This window comes from Chrysemys picta, chromosome 1, assembly GCF_011386835.1.
Source record: "Chrysemys picta bellii isolate R12L10 chromosome 1, ASM1138683v2, whole genome shotgun sequence".
In the NCBI taxonomy this organism is placed as follows: domain Eukaryota; kingdom Metazoa; phylum Chordata; order Testudines; family Emydidae; genus Chrysemys; species Chrysemys picta.
Genome location: NC_088791.1, coordinates 314,277,085 through 314,300,965, shown reverse-complemented (window position 1 = coordinate 314,300,965; position 23,881 = coordinate 314,277,085). Strand labels below are relative to the sequence as shown.

The window sequence follows — 23,881 nt, the reverse complement described above, 5'->3', positions numbered from 1 at the left end:
TTGTTCACTGATTTTTGAGGAAAACCCCCAACTCCTTGAGGTAAAATCAGTGGGCTTGATTCTGAATTCTCTGGCAGTGTAAAGGAGCACTAGTGTGGGTGTAAATATAATATCATAACCCTGTAGCAGGGTCAACAGCCTAGAACAAGAGCGGTTTGGCATCCATTGTGGTTGTCTTTTGTTTTACAGAATATGTAAAGAAATTGCAATGGAAGCAGTGGGATCTAATGGACAAGGCACTGGACTCAGGAGATAAGGGTGCTAGTCCTGGGTTTGCCACTGACTTGCTATATGACAGTGGGCAAGTCACATCAGCTGTCTGTGCTTCTGTTTCTCCTCCCATCTTTTGTTTATCTTGTCTGTTTAGATTGTATGGTCTTCAGGGTAGAGACTGTCTCTTACTATGTGTTTTGTACAGCGTCTAGGATAATGGGATGATCTTGACTGAGGCCTTTAAGTGTTCCTGTAACACACATTAATTAATAATTGATTCCATCTGGTTCTAGAATTTTCTCATTCTTCAGTTGTTCTGTGTTTTTCATCACCCAGTGTGAGTCTGATTCCTTTAATATTTCTTATTTGGTTATTTCTTAAAAATTATGTTCACTTCTGGCACCTGTCTCCATCCTTCTTTGTGGACACAGAGATGGAAGTGGATTTTTAGCAAAGAATAACTTTTCTGTCAATACATAACCCTTATCTCTGACAGTTTCCAGGGGCCTCTTGTTCATTGTGCTTGGAGAATAAACAAACATTTATTTCAGTTTAGTTTACAGTTTTGCTTTCATTCTCTATTTTTGTTTATATCTTTTTATTTTGTATTACTAATGTGAATCGTTGATCAGTCTAGTTTTTTTCCTCTGCACTTCTATAATGCTTTGTATGTACTTCTTTTTGTTATTCCTGATAGCACTTCCTTATCCATGAACATTGGCTATTGTTTATTGCTATTGACCATATATTAATATACATGTAAATACTTTTCATTCTTCATATGGTTCTCTTCCATACATTGTTTCATTCTTTTCCATTTCACTTACTGCATCCAGTTTTCTTCCACAATTGAATCTATTGAGATTCTCTGTCTTTATTTTCCCTTTTGAACTCGTTTAGTCAGAAATACACATGGGGACAGATCCAAATCCCACTGAAATCAAAGCTTTGGATCAGACCCATTTATTAAGTATCATTGTAATGCCTACGGCCCCAGTCATGAACAAGGACTCCACTGTACAAGGTGCTGTACAGTCACAAAATAGAAAGACCATCACATGGTCACTACTATGCTGATGCTCCCCCATCCATGGCTCGAATAATTTCCAACTGTGTGTTATGACAGACTAAATCAAGATTTACCTCCATTCTAGTTTCCTCTTATATGAGTCCTACATCTAGTCCAAAAATTTATATAGTCTGGATGTAATTGGAACACACTAAGGAGAACTAACAATCTGCCACCTGTGTGTAGCTTGTTCTTTTTAAAACCCTTTTGATTTTACCTTTTCTTTCTGTTACTTTCTGGTCAGGCAGTCTATTGAAAATGCTCCCTTTATTTATTTACATAAACTAGAACCATTATTATCTTTTTCATTTTTCAAAGGTGCTGGATTATCAGTCTTAGCTACAGAAAACCTTTGTTAACATAACAGGCAGCAACAATACAAGTTCCTTCAAGTTTCAGAGAGGATAGGTCCATCAATGTCTATTAACCAAGATGGGCAGGGTTGCAAAATCATGCTCTGAAGTGTCCCTAGCCTCTGTTTGCCAGAAGCTGGGAATGGGCAACAGAGGATGGATCACTTAATGATTACCTGTTCTATTCATTCCCTCTGAAGCACCTGGCATCGGTTACTGTCAGCAGACAGGATGCTGGGCTAGATGGACCATTGGTCTGACCCAGTATGGCTGTTCTTATGTTCTTCTCCCCTGCAATGGCCCTCAACCTTGTCCTGGGGCAAGTTTTTTTCTGTCTCTATGGCTTTAATCTACACAGAGGTTTTTCTAAAAGTCTTGAATTCTTGCTTTGAGCAGGATTAGACAACCCAGACCAGTGATAAAATGCCTGTGGCTGGACTACAGTTTGTGCTCCCACTGGTGCTGCGACTGGTGGAGCTGCACCTGGGTTATAGTGATGGTAGGAGATTTTCAGAAAATCCTCAGTGTAGCCTATGACGACTCTATCCTGGACCTCTTTGTTGAGACTGCTAATAAGTGCAATGATGATTTTTTTTTTAAATGTGAACACTTCATTTTAGGAACTGGACTGAGATCATAGGCAGGTAATACAGAATAACAATTTTCCAGAAATGTTTGGGTCACTACTACTTTGGGCTTCATTGAAACACATGACAGTCCCTGTACCATATTACACCTCTACCCTGATATAACACGACCCAATATAACACGAATTCGGATATAATGCGGTAAAGCAGCGTTCCGGGGGGGGGGGGGGGGAAGGAGGAGGAGGGAGGGGCTGCGCACTCCAGTGGATCAAAGCAAGTTCAACATAACGCGGTTTCACCTATAACGCGGTAAGATTTTTTGGCTCCCGAGGACAGCGTTATATCCGGGTAGAGGTGTACCAGTCACCTGAGCCATTCAGTCTGTCTCACCAAGGTCTTGTTATCGCAAATGATTCTCAAGATTTCCTCTGCATACAATAGTGATGTGAGTTATGCAGCGATTACCTTGTGACAGATTATACTGATGTTCTGAGCTCTTGGGAGGTAACTCAGAACTAAGTTAAACTCATGTCACCATTATACAAATTAGACTGACCAGACTGTATAATAATAATGCATAGCATTTTACACTGTCACTGTCAGAGCAGTTTACAGACAAACTGGGTAAGTCAAACACCACCACTGGGAGTGAAGTAAAACCGAAAAATAGGAGGGTAAGTGGTGTGTCCAAGGCCATACAATGAGTTAGTGGTAGAGCCAATATTAGAATTCAGGAGTCTAGGTTCCCAAACCGGTTCATTCTTGCTGCCTCTGCTTAAACTGAGACACTCTTTCCCCCCTACCCCTGCCCACTTACCTAATCTGAGACATCCCAGGTACCTATTAGATCACTGGAAGTGGGAGACTTCTTATCCTGAAGACCATTGCCAGTAATGAGACACAACCTAACTGCTGGAGCCAATGGGTTAATAATTAAAAACATGTTAAAAATTTCCTCAAACGAAAGCCCAAGTTAGTACTTTGTTGTTGAGTCCTTAGTGTAGTTTAAATGCATTAGATGCACAGAGTGTTAAATTGAGAGGTCAGTGTAATGTGGAATGTTTGCAGATTTACCAAAACTAAATTTAGGTCTTAGCTGTGCAGGGCTACATGGCACTTAGATACCCAAGTGAGAGGTGCCTTAGACATACCTAAATAGATTGCTGTAGATGTCTACACAACTTTCTTCAAAATAGACTGTGCTATTGGGCTTGAAAGCATTAACCTCCTTTTATAATAATCATACTTGTCTCTTACATAGTGCTCTTCACCCTGTGATTTCATAGAGCTTCACAAAGATGGGTTTCATGATTCCTTCTTCACAGATAGGGAAACTGAGGGGCAGGGAAGTTAAATGAGTTGCATAAGCTCCTACAGTGAAAGGGGAAAGGCTCAGCTCCAATATATTTAGATCAACAGTGCAGGCCACACAAAAAGAAGTCAGCAGTGTGAAGTCTTTTAGCAGAATGTCACTGTACCCTACCAACTCAAAGCCATCTCTTCTCTAAGAAACTTCCAGGAGTGACTTCTGTAATTCACTGTTGTGTCCTCCTCAGAAAAGCAGAACTGAAAACATCGGCTGACTATGGATGAACTGAAGTCCTAGTACTGAGGAACATTCCATTCACACATTCTCACAGCACCAGGTCTCTGAGTAGTTGCAAAATTATTTGAAAATTTTAAGAAGGCTAAAGACTAGGGTGTGGTAGAATTCATAACTTCTGCAGGCTGATCTCCTTCCTCCATTCCCCCACACAAGCTCCCTCCTATCCCCCTGCAGTTTCAAGGATTCCCTGCTCACCTCATGCCAAGGACTCTGTGTGCCCCTCCTTTTCTCTTTCCCGCAAACTTCCCCATTCTCAATTTCCTCCCCATGCAAGGTACCATTTGTCTACCCCTCCCCACATACTGGTTGTCCCCCATTATCCCCTATGTGAGGGTCTTTGTGTGCCCCCCCCATTTCTCCCCCACCACACGCTGTGTGTGTTCCATCATTCCCTCTTCTCCACATACTTCTTCATTCCCCCCTCCACCACATGTCAGGGACTCTGTTCCTCCATTTCCACCTCCCCCATACCAGGGTTCCCCATTCTCCCCCCTCCACAATAAGGGGCTGTCTGTGCACACTCATTCCTTCCCCCCCCCCCATTATTATTTATTTGCTTTCTGTCAGGGAGATAAATCATTCAAGGCATCAACACATTAAACTTTACTGAGAGGATAGGCAGAGCTATAGTGGGTGGGGCTTGTTGTCAACTGGATCTTTGCTCAATAGACAATTACAGAGAAATGCCATCAAGTTAATTAAAAAACTGGATAGCCAGCATAGAATACAACTACCTAGCGTTAGTGAAATTCCACACAAAGTCATGACATTCTTTCAGTCCTAGCCACATAGGCTCTGATCTTGCTCCTATTGAAGTCACAGATGTATGTGGGTGGGGGATTGAGTGCCTGGATAACTACATATCTCCTTATGAAGTTCAAGATTGTGTGGCCCTCACAAACTATTTCTGAATTTTGCAAAAATAGTCTGAGTTTGTGTTACTTTCTTTATTTATTTGCAAAAATAGTCTGTGTTATTTTCCAGTAATATAAACCCATGTTGATTTTTTCATAATGGGGAGTCAGTTTAAAAATAAATCTATCTGTTCCATCCTCTTTGTGCTGAAATCTAAGGTATTTTTGATAGAAAGTATCTGGGCACTAATCAGCCATTACCTGCACCAAGATTTCCCCCCAAAATGTGATAAGATGGCGATAGAGACTACTGTATTAGGTGTGATAGACTAATATAATGTAGGTATGCTTTTTATACTTATTTTGGTTTTGACTATACCATTCCAGAAATGTTGGTCCTGATTTTCATTTACACTGAGGCCACTTTACACCACTGTGGTGAGACCTTAGCTCCTCTTCTGGACAATTTGTCTAATTTCAGATTCCCACCAGCTAACCTCGCTTTGCTGCTCAGTAATAGTCCAGTTGCACTGTAAAATCTAATTCCTTTATTGTAATTCCTAAGTACAACATTTTAAAACCCAGGCTTTTTTTTTTTTTTTTGGTCAATATGCCAGTTGATATGACCTATTGGGTTAAGAGAAGTAGTTCCCACCTGAAGTGATTATAAAAAGGTAAGAAGGAAGTGAGTAGAAACCAAATGTAAGTCAGGGTACGTCTATACTTACCTCCGGGTCCGGCAGTAAGCAATCAATCTTCTGGGATCGATCCCGGAAGTGCTCGCCGTTGACGCCGGTACTCCTGCTCCGCGAGAGGAGTACATGGAGTCGACAGGGGAGCCTGCCTGCCTCGTGTGGACCCACGGTAAGTTCGAACTAAGATACTTCGACTTCAGCTACGTTATTCACGTAGCTGAAGTTGCGTATCTTAGTTCGAAGTGGGGGGTTTGATACCAGACACCTCTGTGTTCCTGGGGAACCAGGGTGCAGTATCCAGCCAAACTCATGAAAGACACTCTCCCCCCCCCCCCGCCCCTTGCAGCCTCTGCTTAAACCAAAATCCATCCGAAAAAGAAAACTTGCAGAGAGCAGTGAAGTGCGTTGGGAGACACACCTACACCCCTCCTGACAAGGGTGACAAGATTAAGACATCTCCATTGCTCTCCATTCTGTATGCTAAAGACAACTCCCCTAGCCTCATCTGCATGAAAGATGGGACAGGAAGACATCTCAATTTACATACAGAATGGAGAACAGAGAACCGCACTGAATTCTGGGACCAGAAAAAGCAGGGAAGCACTGCATCCTGGGAATCTCTGCTCCAGATGCTAATGAACCTACGCCTGCACACACACCCAGCTCAGCAGTTATCAGACCAATTCCAGTAATGAATCCATAATTGATATCCAAATACTGAAGCAGCCTAGTTGCATTGTGAGCTCCCTGGAAAAAAACACCACCCATAGCCAAGAGTGATCAGCTCCTATTGTCTAGTCTAAAGAAAACCCTTGAGTCATCAGCTTACCTATAAACAAATCTAGTGTTCTCCCTTGAACCACTGTAATTTCTCTACAAAAATCCCTACTCACCCTCTAGTCAGGGTTCTGATGCTTAGATCCACACTATGCATCAGTTCCACTGGAATTCCATCTCCTGACTGATCGTGCAGGGGGCTCTGCCTGTCTCCAGCATTCAGAACCCTCAGTTACCACCATCATCTGGGAACCCTGACCAGTTCAAGCCTCATGGAGTGGGTGAGACCCCCCCCCTTTCTCTCTCTCTCTGTTTTTCTTTCTACCTTAGTGTAGTAGTTCCGGGGTGGGGCTTGTCCCTTCCAGGGGCGCCTGGGAGCCAGGCCGCCCCGCTACAAAGCTAATAGCAGTTAGGGCCCAGACCTTTGGGCAGGGGTTTAGCTCACAATTGATAGTTCAGGGCTCAGGCCCTTATGCAGGGGCTGAGCACACAATTAGCAGTTCAGAGCTCAGGCCCTTATGCAGGGGCTGAGCACACAATTAGCAGTTCAGAGCTCAGGCCCTTATGCAGGGGCTGAGCACACAATTAGCAGCCCCGGCCCTGGGTCGGGGCGGGGCAGCCAACAAATAGTCTGTCAGAGGCCCAGGCCCCTTGGACAAGGAGGAGGAGAGACTGCCAACTGGCGCGGGGTGGCAGGGGGGAACACAGGCCCACCCACTCCACTGTGTTCCAGCCCGGGGCCCTATCCGCAGCAGTCCGTCTGCCGCGCAGTCAGTGGGGATCCTGACCGCAACACACTGACATGGGTTCGGGGTCTGCTATCCCCGGGCCACTTCCCATCTCCTCCTCCATGGGTACCTGTTCCTCCTGAGTTTCGTCTGCTGGGTCGCAGATCATGGGCTCCTCCGGGCCCCGAGCAGCAGGTAGGTTTGTCGCTCCTTCTGGGCCCTCGGCGGGGGGAAGCTCAGATCGCTCCTCGGGATACCGGGCTCTCGGCAGGCTCGGCCAGTCCTCCTCAGGATACCGGGCTCTCGGCAGGCTCGGCCAGTCCTCCTCAGGATACCGGGCTCTCGGCAGGCTCAGGCCCGCAGGAGCTCGGGCACCAGCGTCTGTCCTCTCCCGCTGCCAGCCAGCTACTGAGCACTGTGGCCTGGCCTTTATACTTCCTGTCTCGCCCCTTGACTTCCGGGGGGCGGGGACAGGCCGCGGTGGCTCCGCCCACTCTGGCGGCTGTTCTGGCTCGTCGCTTCCAGGGGCACCTGGGAGCCAGGCCGCCCCGCTACACTTAGGTATTAACCTTTAATCATGTATATTATGTTGGTTTAGTCCTCCTTGTGTAGTTATTAGTATTATTCAATAAATAACTTCTATGGTTAAGTTGGTTGCTGCTCTCTCTCTTGCTGAACTTTACTCGTTTGTGTTTTTAGCTTCCCCCCATTCACGCTACAGCAACACTTCTTTTGCCTAAGCTAAAGATCCCTGCAGCGCCCAAAATACTGTGGGGTTTGCTCATCGAGTAGGTTACTGCCAGTACAATTGTGTTGGGGGAGTGGGGATAGGGACGTGCTGAATTTGGGACGCATAAGAGTAACAGCTTGAAAGTGCTGCTTGACCCAGTCCATGGAGCCTAGGGGCATATAAGGAGAGACAGCTTGAAAGTGCTGCTTCCTCCAGTCCAGTGAGTCCAGAGACTTATAAGGGGTCAGCTTGACAGTGCTGATTGACCCGGTCTGCTCAGACTTGCTCTGTTAATGTATGTGTGGGTGTTCATCCGGTTCTGGGGTGGGAGTAACCCAGCCCTAGGGACCCTAGGTCCTGCAGGATAGCTCCATTGGGAGGGGACTTGCAGAAGGGAGAAGTAGAGCTCCATACGTAAACACAAGTGACACAAGCAGTACATAGACAGAATTACAAAACCCCCTTCCCCAGAGGAGTAACCCGAATAAATGAGCATACCCCAAAGTAATGGGCAAATCTGGTAACAAATTGGTGGAGAATGCGGGCAGCACGTGACTCTAATCACGTGGTAATTGTTGAGTAGTTGCTGTGGAGTGGGGAAACTGAGGCACAGACCTGAGTAAGCTTTCTTTCTGTTCTTTTTTCAGACCAAGTTTCTTTAGCAAGGTCTCTCTCTCTCTCATACACTATTTGGTAACCTTCTGTTAAGAATTGTGCTTAGAATACCTGTAGAACTGTGAAATAAGGAGTTAAGAGTAGTGCCTTCAAAGTAAAGGTGTTAGAAAGAGCTGTTGGTGGGGATCATTAGTGAAATAAGGAAATAGAGATGGCTGAAAAAGACCTTTTTGCTGCTCGCTTGAGACAGGAGAAAACCAACAGGTTAGAGAGATGGGTAATAAAAAAGGGGAAATGCCCTTGGGAAAGGGGGTGTTTTAAGGGTGAGAATCCCCTGACTGAAGCTAGCCTGAGCTTTGAACAATATTGCACAACCTTTAAGCCACGTGGTAGTGCAAAGGATGCAGCTGCTGCATGGGCATTATTTTACGCATGTCTGGACATGGTTGAAATGGTAAAGAGAGGTCAGGAATTAGAGCTTGAGAAAAAGCAGTTACAACAACGTTTGAATAAATGTGAGACAGACGGGTGTGAATTGATAGCAGAAAAGCTCAGAATGGTGACTGTACTCAGAGATATACAAGAGGAGAGAGACAAGGCAAGCAGGAACGCAGAACAGTATAGAAAAGAGTTAACACACACAAAAGTTCTGTTAGAAGAAGCAAGAGCAGCAACTCGCTGCTTGGCAAAAGAGAACAGGGCAGCAAAGGCAGCAGCAGACCATCAGGAGTGTGAGGCAAAAATTAGTAAATTGTGTGCCCAACTTAGTGCCCATAAGGGGGTGGTAGCAGCTGTAAGGTTGAGAGAAGATTGTGATTTAGAGCCCCCGGGGAAAAACACAGATACCCCCTGATGCTGTCCCCCAAAACCCATTTACCCCAATTGGCCACATAGGCATAATGTTGCCCCTGTTTCCACAAGGGAGGTTAAGTGCATAGTTGCAGGAGCTGATCTTCCCACAGCAGAGCTGGTCACAGATGTAGTAAGATGGTCTCCTAGTCAAGCCAAGGCTATTGCTGAGAGACTGGGGCCACTCAACCATGACGCAGCCGTTGCATGGCTGGCCCGTGTTTGGCAAATGTACCCCTCTGCTGATGGCATGGACTTAACTCAATTGGCTCAGTTATGCGCCTCTCCTTGTGATGCAGATGCTCTAGACATAGGCATAGGTTCTTGGGAGTGGACTGCCACTGGACCCCGGGAATGGATAAGTGCTTTTAAAATATTACTGCCTGCATCTTCCCTTAAGAAACTGTATATAATGGAAAAGCAGAAACCAGGAGAGGCCCCAGAAGCTTACCTAATTCGAAAGAAAATGCTGGCAGCCCTCTCTGATTCATTACCCCATGCAGAAGAGAATGGGATTATCACTTTCCAGTATCAGGGACATGAATTAGTACAGAACACTTATGCAGGACTAAATTCTCAGACAAAAATGACCATGGGGACTGTGGATTTAGAACACCTAACCTGGAATGAACTAGTGGCAAAAATCAAACAGGCAGGAGATTTGCTGTGAGAAACTGGTGTCTTAAAAAGACAAGTCAGCAAAAAGATTATCTCAGAGCATGTGCAGGCGATCACATTTACAAATAATGGTCCTCACTCTGCCAGGCACCCTCCCAATCTTAATTCCCCTACCTCCCACAACCCTGAGCAGCGTCGACCCAAGGAGACCCTTAGGAACATGATTTGGAAGGAGCTGGTGAATTTAGGGGAGGATATGGGAAAATATGATCACCAGCCTCTCAGCATCCTGATTAATGCTTTGTCTCAGGTCATGCGGAAAACAGAGTTAATGCAGGGAGCTCCCCCACAACCCACTGCTCCGGTACGGAGTCCATCCCCCACGTCCACTCCCTGTCAAAGCCAGATCCCTGCCCCCTCTTCTGAGTGGAGGCTCTGGGAGTCTGACGATCAGTAGGGGTGCCCGGTTCCCCACAGGCCTCCCCAGCTGATCGCAAGATGTCAGTGCGATGTACAGAGGAGACCACTGTGTGGGCTACAGTGGGGAACCCAGGGATGTTAGCCCAATTGCTAGTGAATAGGATCTCCGAAGGGAGACCCACCACTAAGCAGGTTCAGCTCAACGGGTATGAGGGAGAAACTGTCTCCCATGGTTTGTCTCTTGGGAGTGGCAATTTGCCTGTTAAGAAAGCCATCCCAATCTCCCAGTGTTTGTCTGTAAAAAGCCATGTGGTCTGTGACAACGGGGAGGGAAGTTCAAACTGTTTGTCTAGTCAGAAAAGTAGTTTAACTGCTGGGGAAGAAAATAGCTCCAGTGTTCTGTCTGTGGAGCAGGCAGAAAGTACCTCTCAGTTTATGCTAACTGAGGATTTGTCAGTTGTGCCAGATGTGATTCTGGACTCAACTAAAACCCAGGAAGGAAGTGTTCTTAGGACTGTGTCTGTTGGGGGTAATGACTTGCTCATGGAGGGAGATATCCCAATCTCCAAAAGTTTGTCTGGAAACAAAGGGGAAGAAATTCCAAACCTGGTGACTGTTAAGAATGGCAGTGTATCTGCTGGCGAAAAGCTTGTCTCCAATCTTCTCTCTGAGAAGCAGACAGAATGTGTCTCTCAGCTTATGCTGATTGAGGATATGTCAGTTGTCTCAGAAGTCGTTCTAGACTCAACTGAAACCCAGAAAGATGCTCAGGAAGATGTTTCTCTAGAGCAACCCCTAGCTGAAAAGGGAAAGGACAAAATTTCTGGGGAAAATGAATTATTGCCTAAAAATACTCCTGAAGGAGTAAAACCTCATGCTAGCTTTTGCAAGCAGTTTGCTGCAACTGAAGGGTGTGGAAGTGAGTTGATTGAGTTAGCTCAGAATGAATCCTTGCCTGTAGCAAGCAACAGTGTAGGTGCTGAGGAATTTGGTTCAGTTTCTAGCTGCCAAAGTTTCTCAGCTGTGTATGAATCCACTGACTTTGTTTTAGAAAAATCCAGGGTGAAAGCCATCCCTACTAAAACCAACACTGCATCTGTCACTGCTAAGCAGCTCTTTACACACACCTGGGATGGCTACAGCTCTATTGTGAATCGGGCCAGCCCCAGTGTGTGTCAGGTAGAAATCCTAAATGGGAAAAATGAAAAACCCTGGTGGAAATGTTTTCATTCTTCACAGCTCAAAGAATGGAAAGATAAACCACCTGACTCTCAAGACGGTCTTCTCCATCCTGTCGGCCACCCTTCTTGGCCAGCAAGAAGGAACAGCTTTGAGCCGTTGGAAAATACACATCGAGTGGGCTGGTCAGTGCCTACCCCAATGTTAAGACAGGAAAAGGCCAGAAAAGTCCTTAACTTATTATGACCACCCTTACGTAGGTCACTGCTTCATGTTCACCCTGTAATATTGGTCACAGTCTCTCCCAGTATTTACGGGGGGAGTGTGGGAAGTTTTTCTCTCTTCTCTACCCCCTCACAGGTCCCGTACACGAGCCATGACATCTCATCGGTGCACCAGCACCCTGCTGTTCATAAGTGTCTGGAGTCTGATGCTGTCCAGGCTCTATGCTGTATCTGTGATCCCTCTGAACCTCTGAAAGTGCCTGTCAGCTGGAGCCCAGGAAGTAAAATTGCTGTGCCACATGCATGGATTCTATGGAATTGGGAGCAACCCCCTGGCCCTGCAGCATCACTACCAGTTCTACGCTGTTGGCAACTCCTCGGGTTGCCCCTGGAAAAGCATTGTCAATAGCATGCAGAGTGCCACCGGAGAGTCACTCAATTTTTGTTATGAAACTAAGACCACCCCAGACTCCACCCCATTCTTCTGTAAGCCGTTGTGGTCTCAAATAGGATGTACACCCTCAAACACACCCAGTGACAGCCTCCTGGGTGCCAGAAGGTGCAGGGTAGCCCTGGTTTCCTTCGCTGTTTAGGGAACAACCATGCACCTACCTGTCATCAGTCATTGGAACTCAGACATCTCCGTTACCCAGAGAGAAACTGCAGCTGTCTCTGATCACACCAGCAGGCAAGAATATCACACGGTTCCTCATAAACTAGGAACTGTTGAACTGGACTTTAGCGGAACATGACCTGACTCAGCAAGGTCCCCCAGACTGGGTAGTTCCATTAAAAGGGCACACATTGTGACAAGCTCATGCCAGCAATTTGGTTTAAATTCACATTGCACCTGCATGTGCTCCCTTGATTGGAACTAGCCATAAGGGTTGGGATGAATGGGTAACCTGGGAATAAGTCTCAATGTTCCTTAGATGTTATCCAGGAAGAGGGGTCTGTTATTGTCTATGTTGGTAAAGCATGTGTGTGTGTAAGAACAAGATGTAATATTGTATTAATTAATGGGACATTGGGTCCAACCCATGGTGCCTTATGTTAATCGCTGTTCTATAATGTAACCACCATTGTTAGTTGTGATATTAAGTTTACTGTGCCTATATGAACTGTACAACATTTAAATGCCTATCCTGAATTCTACAAGGAGGTTTCCCCCATTTCACTGGAAATGGGTCTCATTGCCATTAAGGTAAAAACACAGGCCATCCCTCTTGGTGGGAGACTTTGCTTGGGTGGAGCCCCAGTGCAACAGGTCTTCTGAATATCATGCTTCACCCCATTGTGGTGATCATTGGTTTCCAAATTATACTAGCAATTGGTCTGATTCTGCTAGTTTATTGGATACAACGACTGATGCGGTGGCTGCAATGGATGGAAGATCAGACCCGGTACCACGGAGCAAGGATGTGATGGGGATACTTGCTCAGTGCAAGCACCCCATCAACGGCGGGACTTGATACCAGACACCTCTGTGTTCCTGGGGAACCAGGGTGCAGTATCCAGCCAAACTCATGAAAGACACTCTCCCCTCCCCCCCCCCCGCAGCCTCTGCTTAAACCAAAACCCATCAGAAAAAGAAAACTTGCAGAGAGCAGTGAAGGGCGTTGGGAGACACACCTACACCCCTCCTGACAAGGGTGACAAGATTAAGACATCTCCATTAGCATACAGAATGGAGAGCAAAGATAACTCACCTAGCCTCATCTGCATAAAAGATGGGACAGGAAGACATCTCAATTTACATACAGAATGGAGAACAGAGAACCGCACTGAATTCTGGGACCAGAAAAAGCAGGGAAGCACTGCATCCTGGGAATCTCTACTCCAGATGCTAATGAACCTACACCTACACACACACCCAGCTCAGCAGTTATCAGACCAATTCTAGTAATGAATCCTTAATTGATATCCAAATACTTAAGCAGCCTAGTTGCATTGTGAGCTCCCTGGAAAAAAACACCACCCATAGCCAAGAGTGATCAGCTCCTATTGTCTAGCCTAAAGAAAACCCTTGAGTCATCAGCTTACCTATAAACAAATCTAGTGTTCTCCCTTGAACCACTGTAATTTCTCTACAAAAATCCCTGCTCACCCTCTAGTCAGGGTTCTGATGCTTAGATCTATACTATGCATCAGTTCCACTGGAACTCCATCTCCTGACTGATCGTGCAGGGGGCTCTGCCTGTCTCCAGCATTCAGAACCCTCAGCTACCACCATCATCTGGGAACCCTGACCAGTTCAAGCCTCATGGAGTGGGTGAGACTCCCCCCTCTTTCTCTCTCTGTTTTCCTTTCTACCTTAGGTATTAACCTTTAATCATGTATATTATGTTGGTTTAGTCCTCCTTGTGTAGTTATTAGTATTATTCAATAAATAACTTCTATGGTTAAGTTGGTTGCTTCTCTCTCTCTTGCTGAACTTTACTCGTTTGTGTTTTTAGCTTCCCCCATTCACTCTACAGCAACGCTTCTTTTACCTAAGCTAAAGATCCCTGCAGCACCCAAAATACTGTGGGGTTTGCTCATCGAGTAGGTTACTGCCAGTACAATTGTGTTGGGGGAATGGGATAGGGACGTGCTGAATTTGGGACGCATAAGGGTAACAGCTTGAAAGTGCTGCTTGACCCAGTCCATGGAGCCCAGGGGCATATAAGGAGAGACAGCTTGAAAGTGCTGCTTCCTCCAGCCCAGTGAGTCCAGAGACATATAAGGGGTCAGCTTGACAGTGCTGATTGACCTGGTCCGCTCAGACTTGCTCTGTTAATGTACGTGTGGGTGTTCATCCAGTTCTGGGGTGGGAGTAACCCAGCCCTAGGGACCCTAGGTCCTGCAAGATAGCTCCATTGGGAGGGGACTTGCAGAAGGGAGAAGTAATGGGCAAATCTGGTAACAGGTTAGTGTGGACCAGCCCTCAGTCTGCTTCTCCTAGGTACAATCAACAACAGCATAATTGCAAATCCGCACACACATGTACAAAGTATCATTCTAATACAGCATGGTCTCTCTGGACAAGAGTGTGTACCACCCACAGGCACTGGCTTCTAATTTTCCTGGGGGTACTCAACTCCTGCTCAGCCCCAGCCCCCACCCCAACTCCACCCCTTCCCCCAAGCCCAATCCCCCACCCCTGAGCACACCCTGTCTCTGCTCTTCCCCCTCCCTCCCAGCGCCTCCACAGCTGTTCCACGGTGTGTAGGAGGCGCTGGGAGGGAGGGGGAGGAGTTGATGAACAAGACCGCCAGGAGGCACTGGGCGAAGGGAGGGAGTTTGGCTGCCGGTGGGTGCCGGTTTGGCTGCCACGGAGTCGGCGCCTATGGTACCACCTTGCATTTAGCTTGGAAACCCTGGTTACCTTCTCCAGACCTGAAGAAGAGCTCTGTTAAGCTCAAAAGACTTGTCCTTTTCACCAACAGAAGTTGGGCCAATAAAGTATATTACTTCACCTACCTTATCTCTCTCAATGTACAATCTGTCATACAGAACATTGCCTCACAGTGTCTCATAACAGCATATGAAACTCTAGCAAACATATCTCAGACCTCATTTGGAAGGAGGAAAGGTACTGAGTGGGGAAAAAAGCTTCAGTAAAACCTCGTTTACTAAAACAACAAGGAGTCTGGTGGCACCTTAAAGACTAACAGATTTATTTGGGCATAAGCTTTCGTGAGTTAAAACCTCACTTCTTCGGATGCATCCGAAGAAGTGAGGTTTTAACTCACGAAAGCTTATGCCCAAATAAATCTGTTAGTCTTTAAGGTGCCACCACACTCCTTGTTGTTTTTGTAGATACAGACTAACACGGCTACCCCCTGATACTTGTTTACTAAGTGAGCTAACCAAAATCCTCAAAGCTATACATTTGTTTACTTACCTCTATTAGCAAAGAAGACACTAGAAAGACTAATTAGCTACAGAAAATATATACTATTGTCTATAGAGTGAGTAACTTGAATTAATACAAAACTTGGCTTGGCTACTGAAAATCAATTTGGTACATGTGAATTCAAGATGGAGGCTTGTGACTGGGTGGAGCACTAGCTAGATCTCTCCAATCAAAACTGAGCATTGCGTGGTGGGATTTGCCATCCCACCAGGCCACACTTTCCTCATAAAATTGAGATTTTATGGCAATTAGATTCAGCCTTAGAATTCTCAGAAAGTTGCCAGTGAAGCCCATAAGCAAAAGTTGACTGTCCCAGCCCTAGGAGAGTGAAAAGTCCTGAACTGCTTACCACACTCTACTTGAATATAATCACAGAACAATATAAATATGCAAACACTACCCCAACTGTGAGATTTCAGTCTAAAAATGTTTCACAACCATTTGTTCCCAATCCAATGACTTGATTATTATCGCTGCTTGTCTCCTAGTCTTCCACACAATCTTCCAACCTACATCTATTCTGAACTTTCTTCCCATGCTAGTCACTGTTTTTAGCTCACTTTAGGAATACTTGCTTGCTTATCTGAAAAGCCCTGCAGCAGTCCCAGCAATGTTTTCAATTTTTAGCCTTTTCCTTTCAGTCTCCACTGTATGTTACCATCACATACTGTGCAGGATCTCAGGAAATTTAAAATCCAGGATTAAAGAAAATAGACTTTGAATGTCACAGGTGGCATTTATTCATCGTCAGTCACTAAAACTGCAGGGAGGATAATAAGTGGTTTGCAAAATAACAAATAAAAGACAGAATGAGGCTATAATAAGGATTGCCAATTATCTGATTCAGTGACTAAATGAGGAAGGCTTATTATAAATCTTAGAATATCATAAGCACATAAGGAGCAATATTAATATATTATAAATCAAAATGAATACAGAAAAACACATACACAACATTATTTTAAAGCAAACAGCACATGACAGCATGAAAACACAGGACTGTGTTGCCTAACTGGTCTCTCTATATTTCCCCCTCTCCAAAATGTGTACACACATTTTTGGGTGACCCAAGTTTATTGTGTTTCCAACATTCACATCTATATGAGCAAGAAAGGCAGGTAGCACTCAGAAATGTGAATGTCAAATTTTGAAAAAAAGCATGTAAAATGGTATTTTCCCCAAGCAAAGTGTGCATGTTTGTGTTTGTAATGTATATCTCCTTCACCACTAGAACCTCACATTTATCACCATGCTGTGCTTCAAGCCCATTAGAAACATCATTATAAAGCCTCATTCTACAGGTCCCTAGTAGAAGCATGTATGGAATGAATGACACACTAACGTAGCTTATATTGAGCCTGTCTGAGTCATTTATCTGTTTAATGAACCCTTTATTGCTAATAGCTCTGTAATCTCTCCTATTAATAATATATGGAGATATACCTATCTCATAGAGCTGGAAGGGACCTTGAAGATCATTGAGTCCACTCCCCTGCCTTCACTAGCAGGACCAAGTACTGTCCTTAACAGTTTGGGTTTTTTTTTGCCCCAGATCCCTAAATGGCCCCTCAAGGATTGAGCTCACAACCCTGGGTTTAGCAGGCCAATGCTCAAACCACTGAGCTATCCCTCCCTTGCAGTTAGTCAGCTCTCAGCCTGGACTTGGCCACCATCTCTTTATGTCTGTTGTCCCAGGGTTCCCAGGCTGTGGAATACACACTCCTGATTAAAATCACATCCTCCACAGCAGTTGAGCTCATTCCCAGGGTCCTTTCTGAGTCCTATTACCTCCAGTCCCTGGAACTGCTCCTCAGGTCCAGCTGCAAGGAACTGATGGTGAGTAGATGCCCAGAGCCCTCTCAGTGTTCCAGTGTCTGTCTGCCCTAGACAAGGGGGCTGGGGAAAGAGGCGGCTAGTCACTGCCTCAGGTTGAGCTCCCTGGCTACTGGGCTCCCTAGCAGCCTGCTCTGTGGCCAGCTTCACCTTTTTAATATCCCCTTCTCCAGATAGAGCATGCTCTACAGGTGTTCCTAATTGGCACTGCCTGAGTGTAGGGACACTCATTAGGCTTCGTGTCAGTGGGACGGGGGCATGTGCCATCACAGAGTACATCAATTCTACCACCACCTCTGTGGCGCTAACCTCCAAAACTACTTTTCTATCCTAATCTCCATCAATGTCCAGTTTCATATCCCCATCTCTCAGACATACAGCTGTCTGTCGTAGCTGATGATGTCATGGCATCTTGTGTGTGGTCTTGTGGCTGTATAGTCTGAGCTGCAAGGAGCAAGGTCACAAACAATTGTCATATAGGAAAGCGTAGGCTCCCACTGAAGACTTGGCATGATACCTGTGGCTCTTTTTTCGATCAGTTTCTTGGATTTGTCTTGCTCAAAGTGTTTGATAGCTGCTCTCCATTCAGGTCTGTCTTTGGCTGTGTCTTCAAACTACTTTTCTACTCTAACCGCATCACTATCCATTTACATATCCCCATCCCGGAGATATCTGCTCCCGGAATCCCTGCTACCATCGCAACCTCATTCAGACCCAAACTAAAATTCTCATTATAAAGCATCATTCCTCTCCCAATCCCTCTCCACAGCCTTGATTTATATCTTCTAATGATTGCACTGTTCTCCTATTCTCACCATCTTGGTGTCATCTGTGACTCCTCTCTCTCTCTTCTTCTCCCTCATATATTCAGTCTCTCACTAAAGACCTATTGTAGCCCATTTAAGTCAATGAGAGTCTTTCCATTGACTCCAATGCAATTTGGATTTGGCCCCAAATCCTATCTCTTCATCTCCATATCTCTAAAATCTGCAGGCCTCTCTGTCTCCACAACTAAAACTCTTGTCCAGGCCCTGATCATTTCTCACTTTGAGTATTGTCACTCCTTTTGAACTAGCTGCCAGCTAGTCTCTAACCTCTCTCACCACTTCAACCACATTGCCCCCTTTCTTGCATCCTTTTTCTGGCTTCCTGTCTTTGGCTGCTTCAAATTTAAATTCCTTATTCTCACTCATAAGCAACTCACTTGTTTGCACCTACATATTTGCTCTAATTTTCTCCTACTTCCCCACTTGCTTCCAATGTTCCCAAATCTCTCTTAACTGCTCTTTCTGTCTCCTCCCATCCTGTTTTGCAGCTTAACAATGTTTCTATAGGTATTTATACAGACCCTAGCACATAGATTTTAAGAGATCACTGTGATCTAGTCTGACCTCCTCCATAGAGGCCATAGATCTTCATGCAGTAATTCCTGCCTCATGTCCACTAATTTGTGATTTAACAACTAGACCATCTCATTTAGACAAGCATCCAATCTTGATTTGATGATTTCACGTGATGGGAGAATCTGTACCTTAATAGATGAGCAGCTCCCAAGAATTTATAGCTTTTATCCTCATAACACTCCAACTGTGTTGTGAAGTACATTTTACAGATGGGCAACTCAGGCACAGAGTGATTAAATGATTTGCACAAGGTCAAACAGCAAGTCTGTAGCAGAGGTGGAAATTGCTTCCAGAACTCTGGAGTCCCAGCCCAGTGCTTTAAACAGTTTCACAATTCTCTCTCTCCTTCAAATTCCTCCTTAGCGCCCCCCCCCTTTTTTTTCTTGAATCCTTTTTTCACAGGTCTCCTTGGGAATCATTTCTTTGAATCATCTCTAACCTGAACTGTTGCCCCATGTTTTGTCTTGTCTACATTTGAGTATAAAGTCTTCAGGGACGAGATTAAATCTTTTCATTTGTAAAGCAAATTTACAGCACCATATAAATGCTTAACGCTGTAATAATGATAATAGCTATGATTTAACTGTTCTGCACTCATGGGGGAAGCAGATAGGTTTCTGTGCGTCACAGAGAGGAAAGTGACAGACTGTGTTTGCACTCTAATTAAAACATTTCAATGACTTTAGCTTGAGCAATGTAAAAACTGCCTTGGATAACTTAAATGCAGCTCAGTTAAGATATCAGATAAGATCTCTTGCCAGAACACCAAAGATGTCCTGGTATCAATGATGATCCGGGAACGCTACTGGCTCACAAATACGAGAGCAGAATGCCAGTGCCCAGGCCCCCACTGATTCTCTTAAACTTGGTGCGACAAATCCTCCAGAGAATTTTTTTGTGGTTTGAACTGAGAAATCTTCAAGGTCTTACTAGGTTTATTGCTGTGGGAGGTACAAAGGACTTTTGTGCACCACCCCTTTTACACAACACAGAACAGCACTGAGATCTATAGGGCCAAACTTGCACCTGGTTTAGGTCAGTGGAATTATAGCAGGGAGGAACTAGGCCCAGTATTTTTTGTAATCAATACACCAGCTGACTCTCTTGTTGCCTAACTTTCTTCTCACATGTAGGCACTTGCACACATTCCCCTACCCAGTGTGCAACGTCCTGTATCTGAAACAAAATATTATTATATAATAAAAGTTCAGTTAGAGAATTGTTCTTACTAACCTAATTTTCCTATTCACATTTCTGACTCACTAATGCTTGGGAACCAAGAGTACAAGAAGCTGAATTTATTCATAATTCAAGCATTATGAAAGCAACCTCTGAGCCAGTTTCCGTTCTCACTGCCACACCATTGAACACAACCCTGACCTACAGGGACCACCCTCTCCAGGAATGGAGGGTTATTCAGCCTGCATCCTGTTTCAGAGTCACAGGCCTCTTGAGCAGCAGGCACTCTATTGTGGCGGAACCTTGACAATTTGTTTCAGAGAATTTCTCCTGTGGATCATGATCAGTCACTAAGAACTCAGCTGTGTGAGTCTAAGCAAATATGTGTAACGCTGGTCTTGAACGGGGCTCTATGTGTGTAACAAGTCAAAGCAATATTAATTTGCTGGAACATAAGGCAGTGGTGTTTAGCACCACCTCATTATTATAGACAAATACAACGGGTAACCACACTTCTCTGAAAACTTGGAATGCCCCGGCCCTGTCAGTTTCACAAAAATTTGTCCTGGTTTTTGCCCTGGCCCCAGGAGAGGGGCCATCCCAAGGAAGGAGCTACCAGCCAGCTGAGCTGGTGAAACTGACAACATGCTGCTGTGGCACCTGGACAACCCCCAGATCTGTCACACAACAATATTGCCAGCTTCTAATTGAGGGAAGCCTTTACTGAGCATCCCCCTCAAACCACCAATCCCTCAAACAGAAACAGACCCACAGTCAACTCAGCTGCACTGATTCCATATACAGACAGCTAATGTTTAGGGACTGGCACCCACATTTCCACCCACTTCCCTTGCACCAGGAGTGAGAATCAATTATGGCAGAGTATTGGAGTGGGACAGGGCAAAAGATAGCAATGGGGTTGACAAGAGATGGGGGTGGGAGGGGGGGAAATGAATCACTGTAGTGATTTTCTTCATGCCTAATTAACACATTCTTACATTTTGATTCTTTCCGTGTAAGAATTCTTGACATAAATCTTTCATTTCGAGGGGGGCTCTTTTCATTTTATTTTATTTGAAACATCACATAGTTTTTGTAGAGAATAATCTGTTATAATTTTATTAAACTAATTTTGGACACAATGTCCCACATTTCTGCTAATTCTGGATTCTTCTCCGCTGGCTCTTTCCCCTCTTGTTTTTCTCCTTGCAGGATTATTCTCTTAATTTAGTCTAGCCACTCTTTTAACAGTAAGTTAGTCACTTGCTTTGGGCAAAACAATTTGTACACTAGATTTATTGTCTTCCTGCTTGGATATCCATCTTGTAATGTCTTCTGCATAGAGGCGCATCCAAATTTCTCTCTCTTTTTTTCCTCTTTACTTTGAGCTTAGTATTCTGAAGGAAGTTGATCAAACTGAACATTCTTGTGAATTTAAGCTGGACTGCCAAGAATGCAAGTGATTCATCCCCCTGTAAGGAAAAGGGCTGGCAATAAAGCATTCCCCATTCCCCTTTTAAACATGCAAAATACTGTTACTGCTCAAAACAAGTAAATCTTTTTACTTAGAACAAAGTGTGCTATTAATTGCATGACAAATAGAATTCTTAAAATACTATCTTCTATTATTAGAACAAGGAAATGTTATCACCAGAGGCCTTGTAGTTGATTTGATGTAAATTGTGAGCACTACTAAAGCACACTGAAATAGTAAGGTTGTCTCCTATCTCTGACATTGTTACCTTGTCAGCAGCAGACCCAAATTATAGCACTTTCCCCTTTATTCTATAGGTAATGGAGAGATACAGCATAATTTCATGGAGAAAATATACTGTAATTAGGATAGAGCAGGCGCTAAAGAGTTTGTTTAGTGCAACACTTTCTAACCAACAACTGAGGCCTGGTCTACACTACGGGTTTAGGTTGACTTTAGCAGCGTTAAATCGAATTAAGCCTGGACACGTCCACACGACGAAGCCCTTTCTTTCGACTTAAAGGGTCCTTTAAACCGGTTTCTTTACACCACCTCCGACGAGGGGATTAGCGATAAAACCGGCCTTTGCGGGTCGGAATTCGGGTAGTGTGGACGGAATTCGACGTTATTGGCCTCCGGGAGCTATCCCACAGTGCTTCATTGTGACCGCTCTGGACAGCATTCTCAACTCAGATACACTGACCAGGTAGACAGGAAAAGACCCGCGAACGTTTGAATTTCATTTCCTGTTTGCTCAGCGTGGAGAGCACAGGTGACCACGCAGAGCTCATCAGCACAGGTAACCGTGATGGAGTCCCAGGATCGCAAAAGAGCTCCAGCATGGACCGAACGTGAGGTACGGGATCTGCTCGCCATATGGGGAGATGAATTAGTGCTAGCTGAACTCCGTAGCAGTAAAAGAAATGGCAAAGTATTAGAAAAGGTCTCCAAGGCCATGAAGGACCGAGGCCATAACAGGGACACACAGCAGTGCCGCATGAAAATTAAGGAGCTACGGCAAGCTTACCACAAAGCCCGAGAAGCAAACGGAAGGTCTGGGGCAGAGCCGCAAACTTGCCGCTTCTACGCGGAGCTGCATGCCATTCTAGGGGGTGCAGCCACCACTACCCCAACCGTGTGCTATGACTCCGTCAATGGAGAAACACACAGGGATGACGATTCGGGGAACGAGGAAGATGAGGATGGAGGTACTGTAGGTAGCTCACAGCAGCAAGAAAGCGGAGAAACCGGTTTCCCCAACAGCCAGGATATGTTTGTGACCCTGGACCTGGAACCAGTAACCCCCGAACTCACCCAAGACCCTCAGGGCACACAGGAGACCTCTGGTGAGTGTACCTTTGTAAATATTTGTAAACATTACACATGGTTTAAAAGCAAGCGTGATTAATTTTCCCTGGCAATCGTGGCCAGTACATCTACTGGAAAAGTCTGTTAACGTGTATGGGGATGGAGCGGAAATCCTCCAGGGACATCTCCAGAAAGCTCTCCTTCATGTACTCCAGGCCAGTAGCACGTAGTCTGGAATCATTGCATAACAAAGCATGGCAGCGTATGGTCCCGGTGTTTGCTGGCATGCAGACAATATCCATTCCTTATCTCTCTTTGTTATCCTCAGGAGAGTGATATCATTCACGGTCACCTGGTTGAAATGGGGTGATTTTATTAAGGGGACATTCAGAGGCGCCCGTTCCTGCTCTTCTGAACAGAAATGTTCCCCGCTGTTAACCACGCGGTGGGGGGAGGGGTGAAGTGATCATCCCAGAGAATCGTGTGTGTGTGTGTGTGGGGGTGGTTTACTTGGGTTTGTGCCGCATGTTAACCGGGAAACCGCAGCCCCTCCTTTTACATTGAAAACCCATTTTAAATGGACAACCCAATTCATCCTTGATATGGGAAATGCGCTGCTGTTTGAAACCTTTCCCGCATGTTAAGAAGGTTAAAAAAGCCAAAACACTGTGGCCTACCATGGCTGCCTGCAAGCCGAAATATGCGACCTTGTAATGAAAGAGTGTACCCATTGTTCTCTAAAATGTGTCTTTTTAAATCACCTCTCCCTTCTCCTCCACCAGCTGCAAATGTTTCTCCTTCGCAGAGGCTAGTGAACATTAGAAAGAGAAAACGTAGGACGCGGGACGATATGTTCACGGAGCTGCAGATGTCCTCCCACGCTGATAGAGCACAGCAGAATGCGTGGAGGCAGTCAATGTCGGACATGAGAAAAGCACAATATGAACGAGAGGAGAGGTGGCGGGCTGAATGGCGGGCTGAAAAGAGCAAGTGGCGGGCTGAAGACGATAGGTGGCGTCAACTTGCAGACAGACGGCAAGAGTCAATGCTCCGTCTGCTGGAGCATCAAACTGATATGCTCGAGCATATGGTTGAGCTTCAGGAAAGGCAGCAGGAGCAGAGACCGCCGCTACAGCCCCTGTTTAACCAACAGCCCTCCTCCCCAAGTTCCATAGCCTCCTCACCCAGACGCCCAAGAACACGGTGGGGGGGGCCTCCGTCCACCCAGTCACTCCACCCCAGATGATCGCCCAAGCATCAGAAGGCTGG

At 45.3% G+C, this 23,881-nt stretch overlaps 2 protein-coding genes across 2 annotated transcripts in view; one reads left to right on the top strand and one right to left on the bottom strand.

Moving 5' to 3' along the window:
- LATS2 (large tumor suppressor kinase 2) overlaps positions 1-23,881 on the bottom strand; it is a 122,235-nt gene that overhangs the window by 68,964 nt on the left and 29,390 nt on the right. The window lies entirely within an intron of this gene.
- On the top strand, positions 22,113-23,858 carry LOC135980908 (uncharacterized). Its single transcript, XM_065581443.1, has 2 exons — positions 22,113-22,650; positions 23,395-23,858. The coding sequence occupies exons 1-2, from the start codon at positions 22,113-22,115 to the stop codon at positions 23,856-23,858; spliced, it is 1,002 nt and encodes a 333-aa protein (XP_065437515.1).